The following is a 16904-nucleotide window of genomic DNA, read 5'->3' as shown; positions in this document are numbered from 1 at the left end:
TGTTATTGCTCGTGTTCGTGGTGTTGGTGACTTGTTCGCAGGGGAATGTCGACAACGAAACAAGAGCAGCTACTGCTGAGATACACCGTCCACCCATTCCAGCCGCTTATGAATGCGAACCTACGGTTTTAAATGTCTCCATCGTTCGCGCCATCGATCAGCCCCGGCGCCCGAACGCTGCATTCCTGTTGGATCATGCAAGGCCTCTTCCTCTCCCTCTCTCCAATTCAACCTTCCGTTCCGAGGCGTTGTCTCGCTATTTCCGATAGTGGCACCAGTGGACACAGGCGGGTCTACTCCGTAGTATTACCGACACACCCTGCACGACTTGTCCCCCTCTCACCTGCAAGGACAGAACCTCGGCGAACGCCAGATGGGAAAAGGGCGAAAGAGAAGAAATATCCACACCCACAACGGGATTCTCCAACGTCGGACGCGGTCCGATGGATGGCCTAAGGCTGACAAAAGGAGGATTCTTCTACATACATACAGTACCTTCCATGCCACATCGGGATCCTGATGAGTCGACAGGCAATGAGAAATAACAAGTCCTAAGAACAAACTGCATCTTGGACAACCCGAGAGGCCGCGGAACGAGGTGGACATCTTCTTGTCCTCTTATAGCGACCTATGCAAGAGCTAGCTGGCTTGGCTGCTGTTCCAGGAGTCTGCTTCGCGGCATAAGTCTACAACTAAGGCTGATCTCGATATGTCTTCTAGGCTGGAGTAGCGCGGAGCAATCCCAGCGGTGCAACGCCAGTGTTGCTTCCACTGCTCTCAAATATTCAGGAGTCGTCAAATTCTTGTAAAGTCGTCACCTTCTTGTTGCCTACCCTCATAGACCCTTTACCCATAATCGCAGACCACTAGCGGCGGCACCAATCTCGCAAACCTCGCACATCTTGCACACCTGTCCCTTGAACTGGCTCTGATACTTGGCTCCATCGAATGGACATGACACGCTTTGTGCTCCGGTGTAGATGGGAGTGAAGGAAGCGGCGCAGACGTCGAAATCGGCGAATTGGTCGTATTCAATGTCGATCTTGTCGCTAGATCCCAACCGCTCAGCCTGTTGTTTGATTTTCTTTGCCTGCAAACAAAGTTAGCAACTTAGCGGGATGCTTTCTCTCCATCTACTCACCTGTTCAACCAATTTCGCCGCGCCACCATTGGCTAGGATGCGATTTGCAAAGGACAATGCACTGGAATACTGTCGGTTCGAGAATGCCAATTTCATAGCTGCCATCAGAGCCAGTTGCCGATGAGAGACTTCGAGTTTGGGCATGGTGAAGTATGCCGAAAGCTCTAGCTGTCGCTTGAGTTGTGCTTCGGCCTCACCACCCTCAGCCGCAAGCCGGCGTCTTTCAAGCTCAACGCTCATCGCAAGCGTGTACTCCATCGCTTTCGTAATCAGCGCCTTAGCTTCGTCCACCTGTGCCTGCGAACTGACGACGTTGACAAGAAGCGATTGCAGCAGTCGCCGGAACGTGAGGACACCTTGCTCCAATCTGTTTGTCCTCATGGCCGTGTATCCTTCTTGTAGCTCAACATTGTTGAGGGTCTCCAGGTTTCGGGGAATGACAGGCAGGAGCTTTCGGTTGTCCGTCTCGTCGGTGGTGCGGCGAACATAGTTCACAATAGGCGGCAAGCCGGCATTGGCGGGCAGAAATGTTTTAGACGCCTGGTAGATCTCCAAGAATCTCGACTTGAGGGGCTCAAAATGTACCGCCCCAACTTGACGGTTCAGCAGCTGCATGGCACTGTCGAAAGAGCCTGCTGCGACATGGTCCGCGGCTAGTGGAGAGTTTCTCGACCACATATCTGCCTCTGAGCTGCCCGGCCCAGCAGCTTCTGCAGGTGCATCCGGGTTGTCGACATTGACAAAATCCGAGTCATTCCCCGTGGCCTCGAGCCCGATGTCGTCACCCATGTCCCAACCTTCGCCAGCATCCGCATCCTCATCTGCTGCGAGCCCGTCACCGTCGGCAGCAGCGGGGACGTCCTCGGTGAGGAGATCAGGGCTTGTTTCGTCATCGACTGCTACGCCCACCTCGCCGAGAAGCGCTCTCTCAAATGACGAATGTGATGCCTCCTTGACCGGCCAGTTCGCTTTGTAGGTAGGTACAATGACTTTAGGAGGAGCAAGACCTTCTCCCGCCTCAGGCATCGAGATTTGGTCTTCTGTCAACCCACAAAGCTCGAGTATTGATTGACATTCTTCGATCAATCCGTGAGACTTTGCAGTGAGATAAGCCAGAGGATATTGGTCGATCTCCTTGAACATTTGGATCCGGCTCTCCACGTCACCGAGATAGAGAGCATTTTGGAATCTGGAGACAAAATCTCCGCGATGCTCGGCGATTTTGGCCATTCTCGTCAGCTTTTCCTCGTCGCCCGTGCAAAGGTACAAGAATGAGAGTTTGTCGAAATTTCGGAGTTTCTGATAGGTCATCTCCACGGTCTGATGATTGCCATGAACCAAAGCTTCGGTGCCCAAGCGTGTCCAGATTTTGGGTCGGTCCAACTCTTTGGCCATTTCTGTGGCCACTTCCAGGTTGCCACATTCAATGGCGAGTTCGAATCTCGTCTGGGGATCTTGCACAAACTGTAAAGCGATCTCGGGATAGCCTTTCTTTTGGAGATAAGAAATGATGCTCTGCCCGACGAGGGGTGAGGTCTTGATGATCTGAAGCATTTCGTCGTAATTACGCTTCACGAGAGCCAATTTAAAGCGGTATTCCGTTGGGTCAATGGTGAGCACACGGGGTTTGGAGGATCTGTCGAGGCAGTAGACATTACGTCCTTTGACTTTGACGAGGTAAACCGTCTGGTCGAGTGTTCTGACGATGCCGTTGTCACCATTGAGCAGAGTGTATTTGATATGGTTGAGAGTTGAGTAAAGCAGAACGCCTGAATCGTCCCAGGCTGCGCTCTTGATTCTGATCGTTTCGTGCAGGGTGCTGACTTGTTCTAGCGATTTGTTGACGATGGTGACATTGTGCTTGCTGAGCAGAGCAGCATACAGACCATCATTTGACCAGGAAACATATTTGACACCAGTAACGCTCAGTTCTGCCAGCTGCTTCTTCTGTTGAATGTCATAGAGAACCACGTTTGTGGGAGAGATGAGAAGGAGGCAACCAGTGCCACCATATGTGATATCAGTCGTGCCGGCAGGTGCTTTGAAGGATTTTGTTGTTGAGTTACCCAGGTCTTTGATTTCAACCAGCTGAGTAGATGTGCTGAAAACGGCAAAACGATTGCGGGCAACGAAAACTGCGGCATTCCCTGATCCACGCTTGATATCAGTAGGTTCAGTAGCCCCTGTGGCATCTCGAGGAAGGGCAATCAGCTCGTAAGTGCCGTTGTCTGTGGGCGAGGTGACCAGGATCGATCGCTCTGCCGGATTGTAGGAGAGCGTACGAGGAGGGACCCAATTGCTGCCAAACTTCCTAAGTGACAGCAGCGACGGGGACTCGACATTTTTGGTGAAATCGTAAGATCGGACGTGCTTGTCCTTTGTGATATAGAATAGCTGGTTCTGATACACTGAGGATGCAGGCCGCTCTCGTTCGAGTTTGAAGACCATGACACCGTTATCATGGCCGGCAGCAAACAGGTTGATTTCTGGATGGGCCGCAATCACCCAGAACCGGTCATTCTCCCGCTTAAATGACTGGACGGAAGTTCTCTTGTTCAAGTCCCAGACACGAATAGTTTTGTCCTCACCCACGGACAAAATGAGATCTTGATGTGGATGGAACAGGCATGCAGACACGTTTTGGAAGTGTCCTCGGCAGGTGTCGACTTCCCATGCTTTGGTCTCGCTCATTCTCCATAGCTTGACCAATCGGTCATCGCCTGCGGACACGATCAAAGGCAGAGTCGGGTGGAAAGCGACCCAGTTGACGCCTCGATCGTGCCCTTCAAGAACGAATTTGACAACAGCATCCGTATTGCCAAACATATCAGCCTGTTGTTGATTTGCTCGTGCCATCTGATCCTCGAAGCTCATCGAGGTCGGGGCAGAGTGCTTTTTCCTTAGTCCTGATATATCCCACACTCGGACAGACTGATCAAGGGACGCGGAGACAATGAGATCTTCCTTGGGGTGGAACTGTGCGCACATGGCATAGTGGTTGTGGCCGGTCATTGTACAGACTGTCATATGTCAGGGAGAACTGAAAACCCATTGCAGTAGTACTCACTCAAAGACCGGTTCTGCCAGTTCCAAATTCTGATTGTCTGGTCGTCAGAGGCAGACAAGATCCAAGGCAACTCATGGTGGAAGAAGACTGTCCGGACATAATCCAGGTGACCATTGAGGGTGAAGAGACACCTCCTGGTTTGATAGGACCAGACTTTAATCTTGTAGTCATCTCCTCCTGATACAAAGAGTGGTTGTGTCTTGTGAAAATCGATCCCGCGAACTGGTCCATCATGTTCCTCAAAGCGGTCAATCAGGGTTCCCATGCGATAGTCCCATAGCCTGCAGAGTGGTTAGTTTGGGTGCTTCGAGAAATGGCGGGATGATGTGGTACTGGATGGTACTGCTGTGCAAGCTGACAAGGATCCATGGTCTTTTTGGGTGGAAAGCTAAACCCTTTGCGCGACTGCTTTTGCTCTCAAACTGTACTCAAAGGTTAGAGACGTCAAAACGGAGGACGAAGGGCCAGGGCTTGCCTTTGTGAGCATTGAAGGGGACGCCATGTTGGCGGCTCAAAGAGGAGTTCAGTTTGCTCAAATTCTCAACGACGGGTTGTAAACATGCTGCACCCCTCAAACACAACGTCGCTATCAAAATTCGTCGTGTGAGAATTGTTGTGTTTAGTGTTTATGTCCCAGTTGGAAAAGCATAGGTGGCTCCGTATGGGGTTTGGGTGCGGTGCTCAATTCAGTTGTAGACAAATGTCCGCAGCCTGACAGTGACCAGCAAAACGGAAGGTACAGCGAGACCGCGCAGTGTGGGGACTTGGCCAGTTTATCGATTTCGATGGACTGTCGCTTTCACCCCGAACTTGCCAGAGTGGCTCACTCTTTGTAGACCACCACCACTCTGATCCTCCTGCATATTCCTTGCGTTCTTGACACTCTATTGGAATAGCTAGGTGGCTTTCTCCTGCCCTTTATAGCCCAGACCGACGAGCCTGCGGTTCCATCTTCAAGCCATTCCCTCACTCAGACCGATTTCCATCAGCATGTGTTTGTGACAGATTAGATACACCGACGACAATGGACCAGGCTCAATACGACGCGATCAAGGACAATTGGGGGGAGGTTGAGGACAGAGATGGCGTCAGACTCAGTTGGAATGTCATTCCATCGACGCGCATGGTACTGAAATAGTCTCCGCGCCGTATTTGAATTCATACTAACAGCTATTTATCAGGAAGCAAACCGACTGGTGGTCCCCGTGAGCTGTTTGCTCACTCCGCTCAAAGTGAGTACCCTGAACTCAAGGAATCTTTTCATTGTGCTGACGATTTGATAGGAACTGGGCAAACCACTACTTCCATATGAGCCAGTTACCTGCAAGGCGCCATGTCGGGCGGTCCTCAACCCCTTCGCTAACGTCGATGTTCGGGCTAAACTGTGGATCTGTCCCTTCTGTCTGCAACGCAATCCTCTACCTCGTCACTATGGAGATATAAGTGCCGAGAACATCCCACCAGAGATGCACCCCGCGAACACCACTGTCGAATACAAACTGGCCCGACCTGCTCCTGCTCCACCCATTTTCGTCTACGTGGTGGATACTGCGATTGAGGAGGATGGCTTGCAAGCGTTGAAGGAAACTCTGGTCATGAGCTTGTCATTGCTCCCTGCGAATGCGCTGGTAGGACTGGTCACATTCGGAACCAATGTTGCCGTGCATGAGATTGGCTATACCGAGTGCCAGAAGTCATACGTCTTTAGGGGCAGCAAGGACTATGCCGCAAAACAGGTTCAGGAAATGCTGGGCTTAGCTGCACCCGGCCTGAGACCTAATATGCCACCGGTTCAAGGACGTCCACCTCCGCCTATGGGTCCTGCAGCCCGATTCCTCCTTCCAGTTCAGCAAGCTGAGTTCCAGATCACCAATGCGATTGAGCAGCTACAAAAAGACCCTTGGCCTGTCGCAAACGACCGCCGGCCACTTCGCGCTACCGGAGTCGCGATGAGCATCGCGGTCGGCTTGTTGGAGACGTCGTTCCAAAATGCCGGAGCCAGAATCATGCTCTTCGCTGGTGGTCCGGCCACTGAAGGGCCCGGTATGGTCGTTGCCCCAGAACTGCGTGAGCCAATTCGATCACATCACGATATCGACCGTGATAACGTCAAATACTTCAAGAAGGCAATCAAATTCTATGACGGTCTTGCAAAACGCACTGCCCACAACGGACACATCATTGATCTATACGTTGGCTGTCTCGACCAAGTGGGCCTGCTTGAAATGAAAGGACTGGCGAACTCGACTGGAGGTCATATGGTCCTGACCGACAGTTTCACCTCATCACAGTTCAAACAGTCCTTTGTTCGAGTCTTTGACAAAGATGAAAGCGACAACCTCTTGATGGGATTCAATGCATCTCTTGAAGTGGTTACCACGAAAGAGCTCAAGGTAACCGGCCTCATCGGTCACGCGGTGTCCCAGAATAAGAAGTCTAGCTCTGTCGGCGAGACAGAATGTGGTATCGGAAACACCTGCCTCTGGAAAATGTGCGGCATTGATCCCACATCCAGCTACGGCATCTACTTTGAGGTTGCCAACCAAGGTGGTCCAGCACCTATGCAGCAAGGCCCGCAACGGGGCATGATGCAGTTTTTGACGTATTACCAGCATTCTTCTGGGCAGTATCACCTACGCGTGACCACTGTCGCCCGCAATTTGAGCGGACCAACTGGCGACCAAGCACTGGCACAGTCTTTCGACCAGGAAGCCGCTGCTGTGCTTATGGCAAGGATTGCGGTCTTTAAAGCAGAGGTTGACGATGGGCCCGATGTCCTCAGATGGGTGGACCGAATGCTCATCAGGCTCTGCTCACGGTTTGCAGACTATCGCAAAGATGACCCAACGTCCTTCCGACTGGACAAGAACTTTACCCTCTATCCTCAATTCATGTTCCACCTGCGCAGATCACAATTCCTTCAGGTATTTAACAACTCGCCCGACGAGACGGCATTTTATCGACACGTGCTCAACCATGAGTATGTGGGAGATTCACTGATCATGATCCAACCCACCTTGGACTCTTATGGTCTGGACCATGAAGGTGGCCAGCCAGTCTTGCTCGACTCCGCCTCCATCCAGCCACAGACCATCCTACTCCTCGATACTTTCTTCCAGATTCTCATCTTCCATGGCGAAACTATGGCAGAGTGGCGTAAAGCCGGCTATCAGGACCAAGAAGGTTATGAGAACTTCCGGGCAGTTCTTGATGCACCAAAGGAAGACGCACGAGAACTCGTACAGGACCGATTCCCTCTGCCGCGATTTATTATTTGCGATGCTGGAGGTTCACAAGCCCGGTTCCTCTTGTCGAAACTGAATCCTTCAACCACCCACGCGACTGGTGGTTACGGCGGAGTTTCACAGTCTGCCCAGACGATTTTCACTGATGATGTGTCATTGCAGACATTCATGGACCATCTGATGAAGTAAGTTTCCCCTTATTATAGCCTTGGGCATTCGCTAATCCGGTCCAGACTGGCGGTATCTGGGTCTACGTAGAGGCATGCGCTAGGAGCAACAATAATGACTGTGGATGGGCACGTGGGACTCTATCTTTGCGACATTAGCCACGCATCTCGGACGTTCCTGCAGGAACCTGTCCATTGGGGGTGGCCGCAGCTCCTTTTACAAGCGACTGAGTTGAGGGGGCAGATACTGGTAGAAAATTGGCATGACATGAAATGAGTTTGCGCAAATGAAATGTAATAGATGTGCTGCTGTACACGATCCCTCGTGCTTTGTACCTGCCAAGAGTTACTTCCCAAGCCATTTCGACCATTCCGTATTTGGAATAATCTCACCCACAAGTCGAAGTCTTGGCATCCGCCGAAAAAAGTTGCTAGTCAAGTTCAATTTCGCGAACTGCTTCTCCCTGAGATTTCTATCCTCCAGCTCACAACCATCACCTCGAGAGACTGACTACCTTTCGCACTCGCCATGCGTAAGTATCGTCTTCTTGAGCAGCATCAGCTCGGCGGCTAACATGTGTTCACTCCTTCAGCTCCCAAGTTAGATCCCAATGAGGTGAAGATCATGTATGATCACCCTTTGAATCTCCAATCTGCAAGAGACTGACATGGATTTCTGTCAGCCACCTTCGCGCCACTGGCGGTGAGGTCGGATCTTCTGCCACGCTCGCTCCCAAGATCGGCCCCCTCGGTCTTTCGCCCAAGAAGGTCGGAGAAGACATTGCAAAGGCAACTGGTGACTGGGTACGTGTTTCCATAACAAGCTATTATCTGCGTCCGCACGAATCAGCTAACATTTTCGTGTGCCTATAGAAAGGTCTCCGTGTCACCGTCAAGCTGACCATCCAAAACCGACAAGCTGCCGTCAGCGTCGTCCCCTCAGCGTCATCACTCGTCATCAGAGCTCTGAAAGAGCCCCCGCGAGACCGCAAGAAGGAGAAGAACATCAAACACTCCAAGTCGATCCCTCTTGAAGAGGTCTTCGATATTGCCCGGACCATGCGTGGTGCGAACAAGTCGCTCGCTCGCGAATTGAAGGGCACAATCTTGGAAATTCTCGGCACTTGCTTCAGTGTGGGTTGCCAGGTCGACGGGAGAAGTCCCAAGGACATCAGTGATGAGATCAAGGAAGGGTCGATCGAGGGTCAGTTCTTACATTTGGACTGCCAACACTTTCCTGTCTCCTGTTACTAACTCGTGTACCACAGTGCCCGATGAATAGACTCAGACGCAATGCCTGCTGAAGAAACCACGAGTCTCGTCCGGTTCGAGGTAGCGTGGTACAGCAGGACAATGATGTCGTCCATGAGCGATGCCTGGGAACCATGTCATGTCTCCAAAAACAGTAATGAGGATCAACGAAAAAAAGATTTGAAAATCGAGGCATCATCAGCCAACCCACTCCACTCCCATTTCTTTTTCCCTTCCCTCTTCCTCCTCTCCCCTTTTCCACCATGATCATGACCATGGCCTTTTTTACTCCCAAAAACATCCCCCTTCTCTCTCTCTCTTCCCTCTCTTCCCCCCCTCTTACCCCAAAGAAGAACCACAAACTTCGCAAAACCACCCCCCCCCCCCTTACCTTTGCCAACACTCTGGCCTTTATCCCTTTCCATTCACGGAGAGCCATCACCAGGATAATGTCTGCCTATTTTGATGCAAAGAAGATCAAACCGACACCTTACTCACCACGGCATCTACTCTTTATTTTTTTCCTCCATGGATGCAGTGGTCCATATCCTTTTTGTGTCTACAATCCCCCCCTCATCTCTCTCACCCCTTGACAAACTTGTACGGTCTGATTGATTAAATGAATGAATGAATGAATAAGAAAATTAGTAGTTTTTTTTAGTTTTTTTTTTCTGGTGTTGGAGAAGGGTGACCACGGTGTCCCCTGCTTCTATTTTATGGGAGGGTTTGAAAATTGAATTGTAATTGAAATCAATGTCGTGAGCCTCTGTGTCTTGTCTGTCTGTGTGTCTGATGTGTCTGATCTGTCAGTCCATGTTCAACCTGGACATCACGTCCGTCCCCTGGTCGTATGGCTATTTTCTGGGGACACCTTTGCCCTCTCCCTGAACTCAATGCCATCACGAGCACGCGCTCGAACCAAAGAACATGAGACCTCAGACATGAGACATGAGACATTTACTGCTGCACGAGGTTCTGTGCCCAAAAAGGGGGATGTTTGCAAAGGACCGGGGGGGGGGGGGGGGGGGGGAAGAAAGGTTGTGCTTCAGGCCACGTGCCACGTGACGCGGCTGAAAGACTCAGGGGCGGTTTGGATTCCAAGGGGGGTTTACCCAGATCCGAGAATGAAAAGTTCCAACAAAGCCCATGGTTCATGGAGCTACCAAGTAGATATATAAATACCAAGTACAATACACATACACATACATACATTTCGGATTAGGGCTTATAACTAGTCAATATCTACCAAACAGAGCTCGACGGCAGGCCGTGCTCCTGGTATGTCTCAGCAAAAACAGGGGCATATGTACAATCACAAAAATCAAACACTTTGGAGTTGTTCTGAGGACGCCGTATCTCCCTGTTCAAGCGGTAGACCCGCCAAAACGCGAAACCACCGAGTTTACATGCTCCATGCTCTGTTTCATGTTGCGCACCGCGGTCTCGAGTCGCTGGCGGAACTCGGGATGGCGCTCGCTCTCCAGGGCCACGTTCTCGTCCTTCACGGTATCAAAGTCGCTCTGGAGTACGGCGAGGTGCGAGGCGACGGCCTTTCGCATGTCGTCCTCCAGGCTTTGCGCGAGGTGGTGGAATTTGGAGCGGAATTTCCGGCAGTGATTTGCAAAGAGCTGCTCGTCGCTGAATCCGTCTCGGATGATGGTCTTGCGCCTCATGTCGCTTCCACGACCTATCGTGGGTTAGTCGTCCCGTATCTGTAACCCGCGATCCCCCAGTATAGCTTCCACTAAGGGATTTCGAGGCCCGTGGACCTGAACCAAACGAACTCACCTTTTTCAAGCATGGTCCTCTGGTAGGACGATTCCATGATCTGACCAATGAACGAGGTGCGAATTCCAGAGAATGCAGCCGTTCGGAGCGTACTATATTGTGGAATTAGCCTGTGGTCCATCCGAGGAAGAGGAGCTGGAAATCTCACGATAGATCGCGCTGGAAGTCCTCTACTAGTCCCTCCATGGCGGAGAGGAGAAGGGCCTTTCTGTGCGTCATGGTCACGTTCAAGGTCTGTAGCGAGCGTGTCGGGACATTCGTTGAACCACCTGGTCAGCCAAGAATCATCAGCGCTTGGTCAGATGAATACAATTCCCTGGATGCGGCATGTCGTACATAGGATTATAGCCTCATCGAAGCAATCCTCAGTCCTGTTCAGCAGATTCTCCTGCGAGTCCTCCAGGGCCTGTTTAAAGGTTCGCCAAGGGGTAGCCATCTGGGTGACCATGGCTTGTATAGCTTCCTGATTCCAACAGCGCCGAATCTCTGTCGAACTTGTGCTGTAATCGCCGTAGTTTCGACAAAAAGCGGCGTAGGTACCTGTCAGAGTATCAAAGGTCTGCACTAACATCGCATGGAGAGAGATAATTGGGGGAAAAATGGGTGTTCCTAACTGTGATGCCACTGCCAATGCTTGCATTAGTCGAATCCAAAAGCATCGTTTGGAGATTTGGACCACTTACACCTTGCCATTCCATGGTCGCATTTTCTGCGGCTTCACTCCAGTCGTCGGAATTTTGATCTGCCAAAGCATTAGCTCAACGGCAAGTTTCATCACTGGACTTGACAGACTTATGACACGAACTATATGTGCGTTGAATTGCCTCTCCATGGACGATGCGCTGGCATTGACAGGGGATGCCGACAGGTTTAGCTTTTGGTAAATATTCGAATCAGACCAACCCAGAGGCATTGAAAGTCCCTCTCACAGAAATCTCACCGTGTCTAATTTGCTTTCGATCCCTCGGATAGTGTCTCGAACAGCTTGTTTCCTTTCAGCTCCTAGACTTCCCGCGCCAGATTGCACCCAGAGCTCGATAGATCCCAGTAGTGCAGGGATGGCATTGTTCATGTACTCAACGGCTGCCCGAAGCTGGCTCTGGGCGACGATGGAGAGGCAATACTTTCGGACTTCCAAGATCCCAGAGAGCTGCAGGGCGGGCATGGCTCCCGCTTTTGGTTTCATTCGATGTGCCCAGTACAGAAAATTGCTGACGCAGAAAACTGGTAAGTCATCACCAGGGATCTGGCTCTGGTAGATTTTCCGTAGTTCTGTGGTGACTTTCTCGTTGCGAGCGGTGACAATGAAAGTCTTCAATCTGGAGGATTCGTGTCATTAATCTGCAAGGACCCGAGGGTAGAACTAACTACTCACTCAAACTTGGCTTCGTCGATCTGCTTCCTACAGAAGGAACCTGTCAACATCACGGCCATGTACTCCAAGAACAAAAAGACTTACTGTAACCTTCTCGAGGCCGTGTGAAGTTTGACAAGTCTTTGACTCTCTTCACTGTCAATTTCATTTTCGGTGTCACTGTCGAAGGCTCTTATCTGGTTTATATCGTCTTCGTTCTCGTCCAAGGATGCCTTCAATTTCTTGATATTCTGATTCAACCCCTCAATGGTCGCGCTGACATCTCGGCCGTGATCATTCTTGACTTCTTCTGCTCGAACATCCTGCGAAGAACATTAGAAAGTCAGCCTTGAAAATTTTGCGAGCTCTATAGGATCAGGGGGTCATCTTAGCTATTCGGCCCTTACTTCTGACTTGGTACAAATGATCGCAATCCTCGACAGGGAAGCCCTTCTTGCAAGCTCGAAAACCCCCTTTACACCAGTGTCATCGATGGCTCGAGCGATGGGACAGACGGCAAAAATCTCATTGCACTGAAGCAGGTATCTCTCCGTTATCTTGACCCGGGCCGAGTTACGGTCTCGAAGGCCTGACAATATTAGAAAACGGTGAGTCGACTGAAGAATGCCTACTCACCCGGAAGATCAACGAGAACCAGACCCTTGCTCAGAATATACGCATTGAGGTAGACTCTGTCATAATCAGCCAGGTACAACAGGCACAAAAACAGGGTTTGGTTGCGTGCACGAACTTGATCTTTCGAATGAATGGCCAGGTCGAAGGTTGGTTCGGAGAATTTGGCTCAGAGGTAAGTTCAATCAAGCGGTCTGAACATTGGCTTGCTTCATTGAAGACCTCTCTTTTGGGGCTGGCACCTGGCCTGTCCCCTAGGGGTAAACCGGAGTTCCTGGTCCATGTGAGTAATTTCTGGAGCACAGTCTCCTCGGACCCCTCCTTAAGGAGTTGTACATTGTCCACCAGGTGATCTCGAAAGGCTGCTTGAAATGTATGTTCAGCAACCTCCGCTTTCTCCCTGAGATCTTTCGACTGCTCGTCCTGGGCGTCTTCACCAGTACGGAGGTGAAAGTGTCGGTATGACTGCAAAAGTTCGGTGAGTTGACTGGAGATCTCATCGAGAGTGAAATATTCCATCTCTATAGCGAAGTAATCATGTTCATGGTGATGGTACTCAGTTGCGACGCAAGTACACGCCCGCCCACTACCACTCTTTATCGACACTAGACTTAGCAATAGTTTGGTTACGGACAGGAACAATTCGCTACTGACCGATCGAGCAAACCCTTCGAAGTCCAGAAGTGAATTCAAGACGCTGCTTTTGCCTGTACACAATCAGCGACAACCCGTCAAGGGGCAATTCCGAGTCGACTTACCAGCCCCGGCGTCTCCTACCAAGCCCACAATACGAGTTGAGGGCTTTTGGAAGCGGCTCAAATCGACGGCTTGCAAGTGAAGGGCGTTGATGCGAGACTGAGCTTCATTGTGCAGTGTTGAGCTGGCAAGAATGTTGACCAGATCCTTCACAAGGTTCTCTGCTTTGGCAAGCTCTCGTTGGAACTCTGGCTTGTGGAACGGCTCTGCTGGAGGTTCTTCCTCCGCAACATTGTGGGGGGCGGGATCAACAAAAGAGCTCGACCGACGGCGAGAAGCAGATCTTGGACTGCGACTGGCATCGTCAATGCGTAGACTGGGGCTTGGGGACCGCGGATTAAGATAAGTCTCTGGGGTAGGGGTGCCGGCCCGACTACCTTCTGTGCCCAACCTGATATTGTTCAGGGCGTGGGTGACATCGTCCACAAAACTTCGACCAGCAGCGGAGGTCGTGGGAGAAGTTTGGGAATGACGCTCCCCAAGGGAATCAGATCTGCTATGCGATGTCGGATGCTCCCCCGGCTCTCCAGAAAGCTCTAAGTCTCTGATAAGCTCATTGAGGCCGGACACTGTGGAGGATGGTGTCGGACTTGTCCCACGACTCGCAGAAACCGAAGGGACTGGGGTAGTAGTTCCCTCTGGCGCAGGAGGTGTGATAGAAAAGGAAGGAGTTCTGGGGCGCACAGATAAGTTGCTGCGAGGAAGGAGGTTCGAGGCGCAAACAGGCTCTCTCTCGATCGAAGGGATTGGTACATCCGGGTCGAAATTTGGAGTTTCGCGAGGGCCAATGACCTCGGAGGGACTTCTAATGGAAGCAGGCGTAGGTTGTATTGGATCGCTTCGCTCACTGTCACCATGTGAAAGTTGAACCTGAATGGCAACGAGCGCAGATGAATCGGCGACAGGGTAGGTGACCTAGAGCCGGACATTTAGTGCCAGCTTTCTCCTTCCGCAGTGTCTCTGAGATATAGTTGAACTCACTGGTCGTTTCACCATGGCTGCCGAGTTCTCGTGGTTGAGTGGTTGTCCAGTATAGGTCGAAGGCGGAGAGTTCTGTCGAGATTGACCTTAAATCGCTGAGGAAGAAGACACGGGCAGATATGATGGAGGGGCCTTTTGGACAATTAACCACACCCATGTCGTGCTCTGTGACCAAATCCTCCAACCACCCCTCGACCAGGAGCTAGAGGATGCCATTCCAGAAAGTCGACGCTAACGTCGGAGACGTGCAGGCTTCCACACGTTCCCTGCTGGAGAAGTGACAGACCACCAGGTGTATGTTTCGGCCGTCGAGGCGAGGCTGACAGATGCCCCCCCCAAAGTGCCTTGGCCTGAGTATTCATTTTCGAAAGCCACAGTCTGGAGAGAAGGTAACAAGTCTGTGAGATTCTGTCAGTTCAAGGGATGCTATGAACCAGGATGGGGTACCTAGTTCACCTAGGCTGCAAGACATAGGGGTTGCTGCATTCACAGCCCTGTAAGGGAGATAAGTATCTAGCTCACTAGGTAGTAATGGGTACATGCGAGTATGCAGGTTGCTACTTGGCGCCCCATCTCGATAAGCGCCCACCAGCAGAAATGGTAAGCGCTTGCGGATGTATGTGACACACAGTGTACCAACGAGCATTCATCCGGCGGGGTAGGGAGAGGCATCCCAGAACGCGCCGGGGTTCGAGAGATTGTGTCGGCCATGTAACCGAGAAGGTACTTGTGGCAGCCCAAGGGCGGTGCATGCGCCATCGAGGTCGCGGATTTCTATTTCAGCCACCATATACTAGGGTACTCACACTGAAACAGGGCCTATCACAAGAAACTGTTTCCACTCGAGGCGTACTCGTCAAGTCTATGAGGCAGTTGTATGCGCCCAGAGACGGCTTTCTTGTCCTTGTATTGGGTACAAATAGGAGGCTGGTGTCTGTACACTTGAAGTAGGTGGGGAAAGGGGAGCGATGCGCTGCCGATAGCCGACGATATGTCCACCATCGCTTCACACAGTTTGACAACTGGTAGGGTGTCGCGACATACCACACCAACCCAGAAGCGAAGTGCGCAATATAGCCAGGCTGTAAGTAAGTCAAGTTTGATTAGAATGACATACGAGGCTTCTGGGTTCTCCCGACTGGACGCCGTTGATGTTAGAGTTGGACGATGGCGCAATCACGCAGATGAGCTCGAAGAAAGCCATCTCGCGACCACGGATGCGGCAGGGACGGAGTTGCCCCGGTCATGGTGAAGGCTTGCATTTCAGCTAAAGGTGATTGATCGTGGAGTGGGAGGTCATTCCTTCAGCAGTCACTGGCAAGTGATGGTCAGTGTAAAGTTGTCGGGGGGAATTGGGTCGAGGTCGCTTCCGGATTGATTAGGGAAATGTGGATACCTGTCTAGGCTTAGTGGCGACCCGCCAAGGCTCGGCTGGAATCACCTCTTTTCGACAAGAGAAAGAATGACTCGGGAACGTGTACCTCGTACTGGACTCCAAGTTCCATGTTGAAACACTGCAAGTGCAAAGGACACCGGTATCAAATTACGCAAGCACGGACATCTACAGGTGTAGACACCTATTTACGTGGGCACTTGTCTCCTCCTCATGAACCTGAATTCACAGTTTTCTCCGCTTCCATAGTCCTTATACTCTTACACGCCGAAGAGTGACCGAGTAACAAACCACGCTCAAGGTCCAACGAGTCGTCTGTCTCCATACTTTTGACACCTCATAGACAGATAGACAGACAAACGGAAAAATAAAAACTTGGAGGTGATCCACGGGCTGTCCTGCCTGAGGGAGAAAAGATCCTCGCCACCTCACCTCACTGCACAACCAGGCGACAATAGCCTCTTGGTCGGAAGCGCAGGGTGGGAGGTTCGGTGTGGGAAGGAGGACAATTGCCGCAGATCTACTAGCAGACGTCACGCCACGAGAAGGAGTTGTAGAAGCCAGGAGATCCACGGTACAAGTCAACAGCAACGAGGACGGCAAGGGTAGTGACAGTGGCAGTGTCAAAAAACCTCGCGTCGGCGCCAGAGGTCAACACAAGGTCACAGAAAAGCGGGTGTTCAACCTGTAAGTATCGATGTACCTCGTATTGAATGTACTCATGCATCCGTCACTCTGTCTGTCTTGCGGCAGATTCAGGAACAGGTGGAACAGAATCGAGGTCGTTGAGAGAAATTCAGGCAAAGAGAGGAAGGAGGACGGACCGAAGAAAGGATTAAACAGTCCTTCAACGACCTAGGAAAATATTATCCATTTCGATCTGTGGTATTTCGTCAAGTCGATCATCTCAAAGACGTCGCAAAAGCTTTCCCCCGTCATCTCTGGAGCATACATTGATACGAAGCACATCAGCTCCGTGGCCTCGGTAGAGCATGAATTGATCCGCCAACTTGGCTATGGAGCGCTTTTTCCAACTTTCCCTTCCTACCAGGACAGTGCGTGACATGGAGCTTGGTCAAGACATTAATTGACCACCTGACCTCCTAGACTATTGTCAAGAGACGGCAA

At 51.3% G+C, this 16904-nt stretch overlaps 4 protein-coding genes across 4 annotated transcripts; 2 read left to right on the top strand and 2 right to left on the bottom strand.

The window, feature by feature from the left end:
- Nucleotides 1–835: 835 nt before the first annotated feature.
- On the bottom strand, nucleotides 836–4710 carry Z517_11820 (uncharacterized protein; the record flags this gene model as incomplete). Its single annotated transcript, XM_013423403.1, has 4 exons — nucleotides 836–1090; nucleotides 1142–4161; nucleotides 4209–4489; nucleotides 4637–4710. The coding sequence occupies 4 exons, from the start codon at nucleotides 4708–4710 to the stop codon at nucleotides 836–838; spliced, it is 3630 nt and encodes a 1209-aa protein (XP_013278857.1).
- Nucleotides 4711–5232: 522 nt separating this feature from the next.
- Nucleotides 5233–7642, top strand: Z517_11819 (protein transporter sec23; the record flags this gene model as incomplete). The annotated part of the gene is made up of 3 exons (XM_013423402.1): nucleotides 5233–5334; nucleotides 5390–5440; nucleotides 5492–7642. 3 exons carry the CDS (start codon nucleotides 5233–5235, stop codon nucleotides 7640–7642), a joined length of 2304 nt encoding a protein of 767 aa, XP_013278856.1.
- A 507-nt stretch (nucleotides 7643–8149) lies between these two features.
- On the top strand, nucleotides 8150–8902 carry Z517_11818 (60S ribosomal protein L12; the record flags this gene model as incomplete). The annotated part of the gene is made up of 5 exons (XM_013423401.1): nucleotides 8150–8153; nucleotides 8214–8247; nucleotides 8304–8424; nucleotides 8494–8824; nucleotides 8889–8902. 5 exons carry the CDS (start codon nucleotides 8150–8152, stop codon nucleotides 8900–8902), a joined length of 504 nt encoding a protein of 167 aa, XP_013278855.1.
- Nucleotides 8903–10235: 1333 nt separating this feature from the next.
- On the bottom strand, nucleotides 10236–14398 carry Z517_11817 (uncharacterized protein; the record flags this gene model as incomplete). The annotated part of the gene is made up of 15 exons (XM_013423400.1): nucleotides 10236–10558; nucleotides 10660–10751; nucleotides 10808–10928; nucleotides 10996–11199; nucleotides 11274–11283; nucleotides 11343–11416; nucleotides 11461–11533; nucleotides 11600–11978; nucleotides 12119–12336; nucleotides 12421–12602; nucleotides 12650–12705; nucleotides 12765–13240; nucleotides 13301–13353; nucleotides 13405–14317; nucleotides 14384–14398. The coding sequence occupies 15 exons, from the start codon at nucleotides 14396–14398 to the stop codon at nucleotides 10236–10238; spliced, it is 3189 nt and encodes a 1062-aa protein (XP_013278854.1).
- Nucleotides 14399–16904: the final 2506 nt, after the last annotated feature.

This window comes from Fonsecaea pedrosoi (assembly GCF_000835455.1).
Source record: "Fonsecaea pedrosoi CBS 271.37 unplaced genomic scaffold supercont1.8, whole genome shotgun sequence".
Taxonomy (NCBI): Eukaryota; Fungi; Ascomycota; class Eurotiomycetes; order Chaetothyriales; family Herpotrichiellaceae; genus Fonsecaea; species Fonsecaea pedrosoi.
The sequence above is the reverse complement of the archived record's forward strand: the minus strand, read 5'-3'. Positions and strand labels throughout refer to the sequence as shown.